This window comes from Miniopterus natalensis, chromosome 7 (assembly GCF_054644295.1).
Source record: "Miniopterus natalensis isolate mMinNat1 chromosome 7, mMinNat1.hap1, whole genome shotgun sequence".
In the NCBI taxonomy this organism is placed as follows: Eukaryota; Metazoa; Chordata; class Mammalia; order Chiroptera; family Miniopteridae; genus Miniopterus; species Miniopterus natalensis.
In genome coordinates this window covers 51,213,365-51,230,066 of record NC_142087.1, presented here as the reverse complement: position 1 = coordinate 51,230,066, position 16,702 = coordinate 51,213,365, and the positions used below count along the sequence as shown (strand labels likewise).

The following is a 16,702-nucleotide window of genomic DNA, read 5'->3' as shown; positions in this document are numbered from 1 at the left end:
CCATGGAGTAGATATGGCTGCATACTGGTGAGTTGAAGGGCTGGACAAACATTGTTTCATCTGGTTTAAGATGCATATGGTCAACACATTCCTTGTGGTATGAAAGTCTGCAGGCTTTCAAGACAAGTTTTCTTCATTTTCCCCCCTTCTCCTACATAAAGGGGTAGGGCTCAGTGGGGAGCCTGTCAGCTGTCAGGAGTTTCTGTATGCTATATGTAAAGAGTGGAAACTGGTGGGAAATAGCCTGAGGGTGACTTTGCTCTCAATGGAAGGGAAATGTAGACAGGAATCTGGGAGACAGACTGGGAAATATAATCCCTTATGGGGGTGCTCCTCTCACCAGCACTCCTCTAAGCAAGAGAGAGAAAGACAGACACAGACAGATAGACAGGGAAGGAGAGGGGGAGGGAGGGGGGAAGAAGGGAGAAAGGAGGTGTTATTACAGTGTCTGTTTTCCTCTTCGCAATGGTGTGTGGAAATCTGGCCATACCTTTTCAATGAAACACAATTTGTCTAGACATGGGAACTTGAACTCATTTAAACGGTCCAGGTGCCCTTTTTCTATCTCTTCAACTATCTTGGAATTCAATTCCCTGTTAACAATCATTGTTCTACTCTTTCTGGTTTAAAAACTTTCCTCTTCAATAGAGAGGTGGGAGAAAAAGCAATTACTTCATAAGGCAAAAATATAAACAGAATCATCTTCAGATAGAATATAGAAGAATTTTCCTTGTAATAAAAATTCTCTATTGTTTACTGGTTTAAAACTATCAAAGCATAAATACTGGAGAGGATGATTTTAAAAAGCAATTTAATGTAATAGTGAAGAAAGAAAGGGACTTAACCTTGTTTGCCTTCCTTACCTCTTAAACATGTAATTATGCATTTAGTGTTGCATAAACAAACGTAAAGGTGGCCTGGAATAAACATCTGTTTTGCTATAAGGACTTTATCTGTCAGGATAGGCAGGGATACAAAAAAGTCAACACCAACCTTGAAACCTCAGTGGATTAAAACAAACACTTATTTCTCATTCACATCTACATGTCCAACCAAGAACCAGGCTGAGTGAAATTCCACCTTGTCACCAACTCCTGTGATCAACACAGCCGGGAAAGAAATAAGGCGAATCACACACTAGCTGGAGGGACCAAGACAACTCATATTGTAATGCCTGACTTCAAGGGGTCCAAGAAGTGTAACCCTACCACATAATCCGAAGGAGGGAAAATGAATGAATTGTGCGCCAACCTGCTGACTAGAATAAAATATTCAGTCAACCATGCATTAGAGACAGACAATAAAAATTTAACAACTTATAGGAAGACAATCTTTTTTCCTCTGTAAACGTTATCCAACACAATTAAAGCTATATGCACAAACACAGAGGAAAAAAGTATAACAATACACTAAGTTTTATTAAAGTCCTACTCCGTTTCATCATTTGTTTTTCTGGATGACACCGTTAATGTGCTTAAAGCTGCTTCTTTCCCCAAAGCTGCCTACTACTACCATCTACCACCAAGAGAGTAAGAGAAAAAAGCTCATGAAAAAATGGAGTGGGAAGACTGGGCTACTTAAGAAAGGGCCTCATCTTCCACTGAAGCTTTTGACAAATAAAAGACTGTTTAACTTTCATGAATCCTGCATTTCCTACCATGAAGCTGAATTCAGTAATGAATTCTGAAAAGAAAAAAAGAAAAGCAGAGTCATTAGAAGATTAAAAGGAAACGCAATATCTGTATTTGCTCATTGATTTTTTTTCTGACTCAAAGTCTATCTATTCCTATTTAGTTACGGGAACTTGGTTTGTGAAGATAATATTACCTAAAAAGTAAAAAGACAGATATATAAAAATTAAAGAAAGGATGGAAACAGAGTTAAGATTTTTCCCCCCATTTAATAGTGTCTTTATTTCTTCTTCTCATTTCCTCATTAAAAGCCCTGGTGGATTGCCCTAGCTCGCTTGGCTCGGTGGCTCGCATGTCGGCCTTAGGGCCGAAGGGTCGCGGGTTTGATTCAAGGTCAAGGGCACAGGTACCTCGTTCCTCAGTCGCAGTTGGGTCCCGGCCCCAGTTGGGATGTGTGCGGGAGGCAAGCAATCCAGGTGTCTCTTTCTCTCTTTAACTCTTCCCCCGCCTCCTTCCCTTCCACTCTCTCTAAAAATCAATGGAAAAAATATCCTTTGGAGAGGATTAAAAAAAAAACAAAACCCTGGTGGATTATATGTGTGTTTTTTCTTCACACACAATAGCATCACTGCCTAGAGCCGACCAAGAATAACATCAACGCTAAGTACCCTCCACCTTCATCCAAACTGAAAGGTATGGTCACATTTCCACAGGCTGAGACAGAAAATTAATTGGGGGGCGGGGATAAGAAGAAGAAGAAATTTTCGAAAGCACTACCTTTGTTTCATTTCAGCTCTAGGAGAAAAGAAATTCCACTAGATGAGTGAACAAGAAGTGAGAGAAATAAGACCGCAATGTCCACGGAATTCTACATGAGATAAGGCGTCATTGTCTTGTGCTAATCTTATCTCAAGATTCAGAGAAATGAGTGCAGATTTACACTGTGAATAAGAAAAATTTGCTCACTTTTGCTGAACTAACAGCTTCTAAGGATCATGATCAACCCTGTGAAGAAAACTTGACATTTAGGCAGTGGATAAAAATATTTATTTGTATCCAGAAAGTACCTGGAAGCTTCATTCAGAATTATATATTTTGTTAATTCAGATCCTAAACTGTGCTAACCTATGTTATAAATATTATATTTAAATTATTTGTATATAACTCTAAAGAAACTGGTCTGGCCCTGGACACGTAGCTCTGTTCGTTGGAGCATGATCCCAATACACCAAGGTTCCATCTCTGGTCAGGGCACATACAAGAATCAACCAATGAAAATAAGTGGAACAACAAACTGCTCTCCCCCCCACCTCTCCTCTCCCCCTCCCTCTCCCTCTCCCCCTCCCTCTCCCCCCCCTCCCTCTTCCCCTCCACCTCCCTCTCCACCTCCCTCTTCCTCCCTTCTTCCCTCTCTCTCTTTTTCCCTTCCTCTCCCAAATCAATAAATAAAATAATTAAAAATTAAAAAGAAAAAACCTGGTCTGTGAGGGAAAATAGAACAGAGACCATCTGTTGTAACTTCTAGCCTCTAAATCAGGAAAATAAAGTTTCAGAAGAAACAGACCAAAGAAATCTTTAGAATTTTTGCAATGGCTGCCCTGGCTTTAACATTTTTTTAAACGTAAATGAACATCACAAAAATCACACCGGAAAGAATGCACGAGAAAGAATCTTCATGAACATGCTTAAAGGCTACAGCCCTAGTTGGGCAGACGTGGATTTCCGCGGCTCCACTGCTTACTAGCTCAGCATGTTAATTTAGCCTCTCTGTAGTAAAGGCAATGGCACTTATAATTTGTTTCCCCACCATATTTTACATCTGCCTTTTATTGGTGTTTTTGTGTAATTTTCCTCTGCTCCCTGGAATCCTTGTGTGGCATCAATCATATTACCTGATCCTAGCCATTGCTGTTGGTGACGAATGGCTATGTCAGCCAAGTAGGACAGAGTGAAAACTTTCCTGGGATTGTCATTAAGTGTAATAATAATAACAATAATAATAATAATAATAAAAAGAGGAGAAAGAGGGGAGGAGGAGGAGACATAGGTAGACGGGTAAGTAAGTAGGTAGGCAGGTAAGTAGACAGACAGGGATTCTTTTTATGTGGGTGTGCTAAGCTTGGAGGATGCATGTCTAGGGTGCTAGTGACCATATTATCTTGCCCAAGACTTGGACTGAATCCTGCAGTATGAAGACAAGAAAAAACAAAGACAGAAGACAGAGAGAAAGCAAATACCTTGAGGGCATTATCTAAATCTCTATATCCACTTACAGCTGAAGTCCACCCTCTGATTTTTTCAGTTACGTGCCCTTTTGCTTAAAGCAGTTTCAGTTAAATTTATTTCAGTTGTATAACTGAGAGACACTGAACTAACAGACAATCTACATCTCAATTTCCTAATCGAAAAAATTGTGGGTAATGTGATAATATGTCTCCTAGGTTTGTTCTTAGGATAAAACAATATAATACATGTAACAAGTTAGTGTGGTATCAAGCATATAAGTATTCAATAAGTATGAGCTCTCAGCCATTATTATGAATTAGTGTTACTTTAGTAATAGTAGTATTTTATGGTAATTGATATACTAGACTTTACGATCATTATATCAGAATCCTACATTCTCAAAAGGAGGCTATGACACCAAGAATATAAATATCTTACTTACATTTATAAAGGAGATTATTTACTTTGCAAACATTTCTAATCTCTGTTGTAATCAATGCACTAGGTAATTCTTCCCTTGGATTGGAAGTGATAGCAAGCCTTTATAGATCGTCATTGTACCTTATTAAGATCAAACATCGAAGATTGCATTTAGGTTATTAAATTTCTACTACACTGCACGACTTTAAATTTACAGAGAAGTATCTCTTGGGCCCTAAGTGGTTTATTTATTTATTTACATTAATTTCCCAAAGGTCAAGGTCCATATCTTATTTCATTCACATGTCAGCTAACATAATGGCAGAAATTGAATACTTTTCAGTGCTGTTAAGCATGAGGACTACTAAATTATTATCCCAAAGAAATGAGATTCTAGTGCACTGAAAGTAGACACACTTATAAAACCCATCAGCTGTCCCATTGATTCTTAGGAAATTTAATCCCTTCTCTACATTGTACAATGACAGTTCAGTAATGACACGACACAGAAATAAATTAAGACATAATTTTTACAGTTCTACTGATCTGTTGAAAACTTTTAAAGACTCAGTCCGTACAGCTCCCCTAGAAAATCTTTGACTCATTCACTTTATTCAACTGTAATCAGCACTAACCTAACATGAGGTAGTGCATTAGGCTCTCAGGAAATGATTATAAACAAGTAAATAACTAATTATATTGTCACAACTACAAAGTGCTTTGGGAACATATAAAAGTTTCTCAAAGAAAGATGAAACCTGAATAAACTGTGGGAATTTACCAGATAAAAAGAAGGGAGGGCTGTGGAGGGGGGACTTTATGAAGAGAAGGAACAACATGTACAAAGTCAAGGTGAAATGTGGGACAGTGTGATAAACTCAAAGATCTAACAGTACTTTTATACAACTATTGTTTAGAATACCAATGGCAAGAGAGTCAAGCAATGAAATTGGAGAAGTATACAAAAGACAAGCCTAAAGGATTCTGAAACAGGTGTGACTACACTCTTAGAATAATGAGAAGCTACTGAAAAGTTTTTGAAAGGAGATATTTTGTATATTGCCCATTAGGAGCTCCAAATTCACTCTTTACCCTTCCCCACCCAACGCTTTAACCCAGTAGTCTGACACCTGTGAATTTCCTCAACCAAGATCCCCTCTCCTCTGGCGTCTGGACGGACTCAGCCAACAGGAGGCACTAACTGGAGATCAGAGAATAGGAGAAGACAGGGGTCAGAGTATTGATGCCCACGTCTCACCCAGGCCACTGCTATGTTCTACTACCTATGGTCACAGTTTCTGTCACACATCCTTGTGCCACACTCACAGCCCACAGCATTGCAGTAAACCACTCCCTGCTCTTCTTGGCCCTTCAAGTCTAAGTGTTGTAAGAGCTTCCTGCTGGTGATATCCCTGATTTTCCTCACTATCCTTTGTTCTTTTCTTTTACTGTGCCCTAACTGTCTTTAATCACCTCTTTAAGACAGCACCATCTGTTTCCTACAGGAACGAAGTCAGACTCAAGGGGGGAACCATGGACCAGTTTTACCTTTAGTCAGAACTCAAGGCACGACTACAACTCAGTTTTACCTCTAAAGAAGCAGTTATAGATACAATAAGGAGAATTATTCCAAGTGGAAGCAAGTCTAAAGTCAGTGAAACCAGCTACAAAGGTGCTGTAGCAATTTAACGAGAAGATGGAAACTAACAGATACTATCATTAACTGGTATCATTTAATGTCAGACACTCTACAAAGTACATTATACACATTATCTTACTTAAATATTCCAGCCACTCTTTAATGTTATTATTCCCTTTTAATAGACAATGAAACTAAAATTGAGAGATGTTAAATAACTTGCCCAAGGTCAAACACATAGTAAGTGGCAGGATTGAGACTCAAACATAAATCTTCCTGACTTTTAGGCCCATCGTTAATCTATATTCTTTCTCATATACTGCCAGTGTCAAACTAAATTACAGTGCAAATGGATATAAGTGTAGGATAAAAAGATAAGAATTTGAAGATTTGAAGAAAAGGAGATAAAACTGGCAGAGCTTGGTGATTATGGAATAAAAGAAAAAAATACAAAAAGACATTAATGAAGATGGTGATTTTCAGTGAGAAATGAAAGAGGGAGCAGACTTGCTGGGAGCAGGAGGTAGGGAAGAGATGATGTACTTGGTTTTAATCTTGTTGACTTTATTGTTGCAATGAAATACAAATGAAATATTTCCACTATGGTACTGAAGAGACCATATATATCTTCTCATCAGTCCCTAGTCACTAGGGTATAGATATAGGAACTAGAGTCTGACAATTAGGTGCATCTGTCTGTGAAGCTGAATCTTGAACATGGGATGCAAAGACAGAGCAAATCATGACACAGTCAAATGATATATTGGCAGCAATGGCCATATTCCATATTAGCACTAAGTCACAATGGTTACCATTAGTAGTGGTAGGGGTGCCCACAGCAATAGCCCAACTACACTATTTTTGTAGCATTACTTTGTTTTTGCTCCCTAATCTCTACTGATCCTGGCCTATTTTTCCAGTCTGTTTTCTTGGATACTTCCTGATGATTATATGAACTGCTTTGTGGCCTCCAAATACCTCCCTTCCTACTTAAGTTAGCAAGATTGTTTTCTGTTGCTTGTAGTCCATAATTCTGACTGATAAAACCAACACATTCATTGCTGTATCCAGTTAAGTATTAGGGGAGTCCTTTCTGCATTGTTCTTTTTTTTTTTTTTTAGGACAAGTAACACAACTTTAATTTTATTATTATTTTATTTTATTTAAAATATTACAAATGTCCCTTTATCTCCCCAATGACCCATTCCACCCCTTCCCACCCCCGTCCCCGGTCTCTCTCCACACCACTGTCCGTGTCCTTGGGTTCTGCATATATGCATATAAATTCTTTTGTTACTCTCTTCCCCTCCACCTACCTGCCCTCCTCCCTCCCTTTGATATTAGTCAGTCTGATCTATGCTTCTTAAGTCATTTCCAACCCATAAACTAGATATGCTAAATCTGCTAGATGCTTAAGGAACTCTTAGAAGACTTCAAAGAATTCATGACCTTGTGGGAATACAAAGCACTAAGTAAGTTCTATACCACAGCATGATTAAAATTTTAAATCATACAAAGGGTAACAAGTATACTCTAAAAAGAAAAACAGTATACTCTGTATACTGACTACAAACAAATCCACCCATAAATATTTAAGACAAAGTATTAAAACCGCAGAACTTCAAGGATAAAGATAACATGTAACAATTCTCAGATACAAAAAGCATATTACCTCTTTAAAAGAAAACTCACCTCAGACAAGGTATCACGACCATTGATGCAAGAACATAATGAAGACACATTTTCAAAGTACTAAGAGTAAAAAATTGTCAAATAAGAGATTTTTATAACTAGCTAAATTATCACTCAAAGGTGAGGGCAATGTGGGATCTCTTAGTTTCCTACTAAGTTTTCCTACTAAGCTTCTCCACTTTTTTTTTTTTTTTTAAATGAAAGATGTACTAAGCCTTGTGAAGAGAACCTCTGAATTGCAAACCACATATTTGGGGGAATAATGCTTCCTAAAGGCTGCTCTTGACCACTTTTGCAGGTGTGATTCAGTATAATCAGATCTGTTCCGGGTCAGTAAATACGGTTTTAATGAGCAAGATTTAGAAAATGATATTAGAGAGAAAATTAGTTGGAAGGTCAAAACTATGTAAAATATAGTGAATGAAAAGAGAAGGAACTAAATGTGAGCTATATTTAGAAACAGAATTTACCACATTCCTCCCATATCCTGTGTTTAGGTAGCACAGATAAGTCCCTCCCAAACAGGAATGCCATCCCATTCCTCTTTCTGTGACTCATTTGTAGGCAGTATGCAATGGCTGTTTAACTGAACTGGATAAGTTTCATTTGAAATATCCATAGTACATAAAAATAAATAATAGGAATTTGTCAATATATTTAGGGAAAAGATCAAGGCTGGAGTCTTTATCATTGGAGAATTGCCACTGGGTGGCTGAGATTGCCATAGGGGGGAGGGGACAATAAAATAAAAAGGACAGAAGCAGGGAGAATTCTGAGATAGATAAACACCAAAAGGGAAGCTGGGAGGAGAAGGGACCCTCAAGCAAGAAGGAAAGGATAAGAAGAGGGATGGAAAAAGAACAAGAAGAATATCATAGAAGTTGGATTCAAAATGTTTTAATTGGATTTCTAAGATTATTTGAAAAGAAATAAGAAATTAAACCAAACAGAAAGGATTCAGAAAAGACCACTTTTAATTGCAAGATTTTGAAGAATTATAACACATATTTTAAAGGAAGGAGATTTTCTCATAAAAACTTTTTAAAATAAGAGATTACCTGTTGTGTGTACATGGCAGGGGGACGAAGAGGGTGGGAGAGGCTAGAGGGTAATGTAGAATTCTGATGGTCCAGATAGCAACTTAGCTCTATAACCATGTCAGCAAGGTTTTGATACATGTACAAATTACATGTGCAATCATTTATTTTTCACATTAAAAAAAAACTAAGAACAATAAATAGCCTCACTTGTCTATAACTGAGCTGGGAAACAAAAACCTCAAAATCCATTCTCAGTTTCTAATTCCTTAAAATTATTAAAATATGTTTGAATACATTATAGTGAACAAAATCCTGGAAATGCCATCTGTCTTCTAAATAAAGAGGGTCAATTCTATTCCCTTCTTTATTTGAAGTCACAGATAATATATTCAGAAATCAACTACTGCACAACTAAAAAATAGAACACTTGCCAAAAAGCACCAATTGTGGACTTATTTTAGAAATCATCATCTAGTTTTTCATGGGCCAATTTATGCTAAAGATATATAAAAGTAAATCAATGTAAATAACTGTACCATATAATAAGTTATATATTTATATACTTTGAAATAATCTTACCATTTCTAAGCTTGTCCACTAAGTATAATTTGCACTGCCTGGGAGAATTCCTCAGGTTATAAAAGTTTCCACCAAAGCTAAGGTCTTGGATGTCATTTAAGTTATATATTTTAGCTATTAAAGTCAATGTTCTGACAAGCCCTTTGGCTCTAACTCCAGGGCATGAATTTGCCTTAAAACTACACAAGAATGTGTCAGAGGGCTATATGTCAATCAACCTGGAGAAGTGCCTATTCCCAATTTAGTGTTGTCAGTTGCTGACATTAAAACCAGCAACAGCTAATTGTTACCACTTCAAGTGGGAATATTGAGGGAAGAGGAGAGGTAGATGTCTAAGTTCAGGCTGATAAAGCTGTTAATTGCTACCCTTTTATGTAGATTTGTATAATAATGAAAACAACGTGGCTAATCATATAATGTTTCTATTTGTTCCCCAAGGGCTCTTCAGGGAAAGTTTCAGTCAGGGCTAGATTTCCCCAGCTACCAACTGTGCAGGGACAAAGGCAGGACAATCAAGGCGCTCAGTGCTGGCAAATAGCTGAAAGTGGTTCTCTACAGATGCCCCTCCTCCCAGCCCTGTCAGGAAGGGGCCCGACCTGCTACTCAGTACCTCTGGGGGAGCAACTCAAAATTATAAATTACCAACAACTTCATGCAGGCTTTTGATGATTAAGAGAGAGAGATTCAAGAAATCTGAAAGAAGTCTTGAATCCACCGTACAGCAAATCAGTTAAATTCACATCTGTAAAAATGCCTGTATTATTATTATTGTTATTATTATTTTAATCAGAAAGAAAGTACTGAATTTAAAAAGATCCTTTGCCAACCCTGCTCCTTAGAGACAGGGTGATGATATTGGGCACATCATTAAACCACACTTGGAGACCAAGTTACTGAGATAACCCTAGCGATCTCAAGAGAGTATTTTAGGGAACAAAGTGCTCTGTGCATGTTTTCTACAAATGTATACTGCTTACTGATGTTTATTGTGCCTCATTTGGCAAAGGACGTGGAATAGAATAAAGCTGTGTTGTTTAAAGTAAATATTTCTAACACCAATTTTGTTTTCAGACTCTTTATTAATAAGTAGTGGAAGCAATCACACCAAGACCACTGGTGTCCCCTCTCTAGAAGGGACACTCATTTTGTTTTGTGCTTTTTAAAATTCTCTTTCTACTACCACCTACCTCACCAGCCCCATGCTACAATTTACCAGGACCAACTGACTTAAAAATGACTTTCAAATCCCTCTCCCAAAAGTAATTTTCAACTTTATTGCAGTGCCTACCCCCTCAAGTCTTCTGATATTTCTAGACTTGTCTGCTCACTGGCCCCTGAACCCATCCTCTTTCCTGATTCTATACCTTTATCCAAGAGGCTTTCTCAGAATGGTCTCCTCTTGTCACCTGTTTAATCTTACTCATATTTCAAGGACGAACCAAGTTTCATCTAATCCATTAAGCCTTTACAATCACTCTATGCCACATAGCTTCTCCCCTCTGTAAATCTGTAAACTAGCACCTGCTTGATCGTTCATGTGACACCTACAGATGGTGTCTGCTCACGCATCCTCCAGTTTTTCTTGTCTCCTCTACTGAACCTGACACTCCTTGAGGATATAGCTTTGTATCCCCCCAGCATTTGAACTGTGCATGTAGGAGCCCTCAAAGTGTTTAGGGAACACATTTCACATTTCCAATGCATTTCAGTGAAGTGTTGAAACTATGACATTATTAAACAATAAATTTAATTACTTTACAAGTTAGCTTTTCTGCAGTGAAATTCCTTTACAGGTATAACTCTACAAGTCTAAAAGCTAGAGTCGGCTAAGAAAAGAGTCAATTTCTGACATCCAAGGAATCATCCGCTACCAAAGACTTTGTCAAAGGAGAGAAAAACTTAAGACTCAATTCTTAAAATTCCCTTTCATGTCAGCAGGAAATAAAAAATTAACAACCTAAACACTAGGCTTAAGTTCACATTTCTCATTATTTTGAACACATATTTTTCAAGTTGAAATTCATTTCTTTAAAAACGGAGATTGCTAAACTCTTCCATCTTTTAAATTGCAAGATATGGAAAATTTAGGTTCCATATCTGAAAGAAGAGATCATGAGATATAGACATAAAGAGATGATGTTATGTGTAGATCACAGAAAACAGCTGAATCAAACCAACTGAAATGTAAGGGATTGAAAATAAAATTCCATTTGCCAAATACATCAGCCAGGCTTATAAGCCAATGAGCAGTGTCACAATTATGCTCCTGTGAACCTCTGGGGCTTACCCCAAATCAGAGGTCAAAATGCTCTCAACGGCTACAGCCTGCTCATTACCTAAAATCTAAGCACCACTAGCACAATGAGAAATGCCTACAGTAGGACCACCCCTCTCTCCTCACCCCCATGTTCATCATTCCTGGAAAATTAGGCTTATTTCTAAAACACAAAGACAAGAGGCCAGACAACAAGTAAATTAATAATTATGAACTGTTTTCTATTTTAACAACTACCAATACCATTCAGTTTTGCTTTCCAGAAACCCTAACAGTTTATTTAGAATGTAATGCATTATGAATCTTCACTGTGCAGAAGATTCACACAGATTTCCTTTAATTAATAAACCCTCTACTTAATTTTTAATACAATATGATTTACAAGATTTCAATTTTTTAAAACCTTCAGTAACCCTGCTGTGGCATAAAGGGATATGTGTCTGTTTTCTCCCAACAATGAGGCAAATTTGTCATTTAAAATCTTTTTTCAAAGGTCACCTTGAACTACCAAAAAAACCCACTACAAACCCCCACTGATATTCATTATCTGTGTGAATATATCTAAACTATGAGCAAATAAATCAGCCACATTACCAAGTACAAAGCTACTGAAGATTGTTAAGATTTATTTTCAGGTGCCAGTGAGACTAAACAAAGATTGTAAGGAATGAAACAAATGGAAGGAAACTCAGGGAACAAATTAATACACTGAAGCATTATCTTAACAGCAGCATTCCCTATAGAACAAAGTGATGAAACTATCAAAAAGCACTTCTCAAAGCAACAACATTTTTGCATGTCAAAAAAAAAGAATTAACCTAGAATAAATATATAAATAACAGTATGTTCTGTGTTAAGCCAGTAACAAAGAAACCCCTTAGCGCAGTAAAACAAAGTCCTGTCAAATCCCCATTTTTTACAAAGAAGCATGAAGATCCTTTCACAATGGTTTAAACTGTATTTATAGTAACAGAGTGAAGACTTGAGATAAAAGTCAAAAAGATTAAAGTCAAAGCCCCAGCTCGACATGAGTTATGGTTTTGATTTTTATTCTCATTGTGGTCTACAAATATTAAGACAGAAGATACTTCCATGTGATTATGGGATCCTCTGAGACTCTACAACCTTAGAAGAGCAGATAAAACAGATGAAAATGCATCTGGTTTGGGAGCAGGCTCCATATTAAATGGCAATGCGCAAAGTAACAACCACAACTGCAGAAAGCCGAGGGGGAGGGGAGGAGGCTGGAGGCTGAAATTTCTGCAACTGATGCAGGGCAGAAAGAAAAGAAAGAAGGAAAAAAAAAAGATGTGGTATTACTGTTTTAAAATGGCAGCCTGTTAATAATCACTGCATTCCTGAGAATACAGGGAAATTATACCACCATTCCTTCTGCCCTAAACTAAGCAAGCCCACCACAGACAAACAGCACATATTGGCAGAGCTTGATAGCTGCATCTCTGTCTAAAACAAAATCCCTGGAGTTGCCACTCAGAGTTTATAGATTTGGAGACCATATACTTTGCTGACAAAGAAAAAAAAAAATTCTGGTATCGACTGAAAGTTCTTAGTTACTCCGGAAGAACTGTTCTTCCATATATGTTTTTCTTAAAAATGAATGCAAAGCTGCATTTAAACATAGCTTTTGGTTCACAGTTCAAAAAATCTAGTTTGCATTTCCTCTCCCTTGATATCCCCTCCTTCAAGAAAATCACTCTCACACACACACTCCAGTGTATATAAGATACACTGTATAAACTGGGAGGTTTACTTCATGTTAATTTGGATAGTCTCTCTTTAGTTCATATACTGCATGACCCACATACTGAGTTGTATATTTTCAGTCCATCCTTAGTATTTACTTTTAAAATCAGACACTTGGTTTAACATTTGATGAAGAAAGGCTAAAAGTCCTTAACAACAACAAACTCAGCAAGGGGCAGTGTAAAATATGTAATGATAATATTTGTATCACAGAAATGCTAACAACAAAAAAAAAGAAAAGCATTCCTTCTTCATTGAGTGTAAATTAATACTATCAATTTTAAGAGTAAAAATGCTTCTCGTGCAAGTTTGAAAGAGATTTTAAGTCTATATGCATTCATGTAATCATAAAGAAAGCATGAAAAAATGTCACTATTACCCAAACAGATCCGTTTCTCTTTTATTCACAAAGTTAAGAATAATCAAAAGTCACTTTTATAAATCACAAATTTCTGAAAAAGATATTTCTGGTACAACTCCTTGCTATTTTATTCGGTATTTTATTTCAAACTGTAACATTTTGAATACATACACATTTGTACAGCTACCAGGGGAAAAATAACTTGAACCAAATTGAAAAATTACCATAACTACTAGTTCAATATGTCTGGTTAAAATAGAGACATCTGGTCTATCATTAATTCTTTTGTGTTGATGACTCCTAGTGTGTCTTTTCCCATCAATGAACTTTGCAAGAGAAAAATACAACTTTTAACCAAAAAAAACGTGACTTACAAATCTATTTCAAGATTTGTCAATACAGATATATTACGATTAGATCAAATAAAGTACAGTACTTTCAAGAACAGTAACGTGTACTGATTGAACACAAATGGTTAGCTTTAAATTCCATCAGAATAATGTTATTAAATAATTCTCTGCAGGCAGATATGGCTAATTCATGAATCGTTATTTGAAAATATTTATAAATCAACACATTGTTCACTTGTTTAAAATACACTGAAGCTCTATAATAATACCTGATTGCCACTCCAAGGAACCTGAATAATACATTTTCAGAAGCCTTGCACACCCCACACAATTCTGAATTAATGGCTGGGTAAACAATAAGTAATGTACTAGGCTCTAGCAAAAATTCAGCGATAACATCAATCCAGAATCCACTTAACACTTACTGCTTACTTCTCACATATTCCTCACAAATAAGTTTCTTCTCCCAGACGCAGTTCATTAGAGAATGACTATCACCTGCCCACTCATCCACAGACAGGGAGTGATTTAGTGATTCAGACGATCGCAGATAAGGGGAGAAATCATAACATACACTACTACAAGTTAAGCGATGAAGTAAAGGGGCCTGGACACTTCCGCTACCAGTAACTAGATTGCAATTAAAAAAGGACTTTTGTCACTTCTTTGCAAGGCAATAGGACCAATTATCTAAATCCCTTTGCTAGAATCCTGAGGCATACCAGTAAGGCCCTTCAACCAAACTCAGATAATTACTTTTGACAAATGTTCTTCTTGAGCATGATGGAGTTATTCAAAACCATGAAAAAAAAATAGACCACAGTTATAGTAAAACAACCTTTACAAAGCCAACCCATAATATGTCCTGGGGCCTTTCCTACCCCCCACCCCCACCCCCACCCCCTTGCTGCATGCAGTCTGCTTTCTCTCGGCCAATTTATAACAGATAGTAAGTTGGTGAATAAATATTTAATTTATGCATCCGAAACCCTAAAAGGCTGAGCTTCAAATGTAATGCCTTGCATTCCCATGAGACATATTGTACAGAAATATCCTTTTAAAAATCCATTTACAGCTGTCCTTTAAAAGAAGACGACGAAAAAAGAAAAACCCACACATACACATGCATCAAACCAAAGACGCCGCCGACGCCCCTCTGCCAACCAGCATTTCTATAGAGACATTCTTTCGATGATTAAAACGTAAGCTCCGAAAGGTTAAAGGAAAAGCAGCCAAGTAACACCGCCCGGGAAGCCAGCGGTAAAACACACCTAGCTGGACACTCTTAATAACCTCCCGCTACAAATGACACCGACCCAACTTCACCAAACACACACACACACACACAGCCCGGCTCACACTCACAAACTGCACACACGTGCACAGAATGTACACACAAACAGCGAGCAGAGCACAATACCTACAAACACGAACTTGATCAACACAAAACAGGCGCGTATCCGTGTGCATAAATACACACGACAGGGCACGCAGACACGCCACGACCGAGCCCACATGCACACGCCCCACAAGTCCGTATCGGACACACACCGTGCATGCACGTGTAAAATGTATGAACTCACAAACGCCGAACACACACACAGACCGTGCACAGGGAGTTATTGATGAAATTCCGGGGGGTGGAGGGGCTGGGAGGGAGTGGTAATTGCCACACAAAGGTCTCCGGAGCTGCAGGCAGGGAAGTCGAGCCGGCCGAGCGCTCGGAAATCCACCCGTGGAGAAGGCACAGCCGAGCCCCGACAGCGAAGTACCGGGAGAAGTGTCCCGGGCGGTCCCGGGCGCGGCGGGCGCGGGGCTCCCCGAGATAATCGCTGCGCCCGTCCGCGCGCGCACGCAGACACACGGGGGCCCCTGGGCGAGCCCACTCCCGTAGAATAACAAAGAGCAGGAGCCCGGAGAGCGGGCGGCGGCTCGGGCTGGAAGCGGCCGTCTCCGCTGCCGCGGGCCGGCGCGGGGCGAGCGGCGGGGCCGGCGGGGCAGCGGGACGCGCGGGCGGCGGGCGGGCGGGGGGCGGTACGTACCAGGCGGGCAGCCTCGGCCCAGGTGCGGTCCTTCTTCTTCCTCTTGTCTTTCATGTTTGCATCTCATTGATGGTTCTGATGATGACGTGGGGGATTCCACGGGGTGCTCGGGGTTCGGGCGCGGAGACAATGACCCAGTGACCCGGTGACCCGCACTCGCTCCGCGGGGGGAGGCGCGCGGGCGGCGGCGGCGGCGGCGGGTGGGAGGGATGGAGCGAGGGGGTGGGGTGGGGCGGGTGGGGGCGCGCGGGCGGCGGCGGCGGCGCGCGGCGGGCGGGCCGGGGGCGGGCGCGGCGGCGGCGGGGCCGTGGACGGGGGCGGGGGCGACGCCGGCCGGGCTCGCTCGTGCGGGGCTCGCGCTGCACCGCCGCCGCGGCCGCCGCGGTGACAGCTCCGGGGATGCTCCGCTCCGCGGGGCTCACAACAATACACTCTGACGTCACGGGGAATGGCGACGCGGCCGCACACTCGCCGCGCTCACACTCGCCGCGCTCACACTCGCCCTCTCGCGCGCGCACACCCGCGCACACTCGCCGCGCGCCCCCCACTCCAGCCACGCCCTGAAGCCCTCGCGAGACCCCACTCCCTCCAACCCAGCCCCCCGAACCCACGGGCTGCCGCCTGCCGGGCGCAGGCCGGGTGCCCCCCGCGCCGCCAGGGCCGAGAACCGCGGGCTCGGCGGC

General features: G+C 40.0%; 1 protein-coding gene across 1 annotated transcript in view; it reads right to left on the bottom strand.

The window, feature by feature from the left end:
* The window catches only part of ASXL3 (ASXL transcriptional regulator 3), a 163,229-nt gene extending 147,081 nt beyond the window's left edge, over positions 1 to 16,148 (bottom strand). The window contains 1 exon segment of the mRNA XM_087819036.1: positions 16,020 to 16,148. Coding sequence (XP_087675162.1) covers positions 16,020 to 16,073 — 54 coding nt within the window. The 5' untranslated portion in view covers positions 16,074 to 16,148.
* Positions 16,149 to 16,702: the final 554 nt, after the last annotated feature.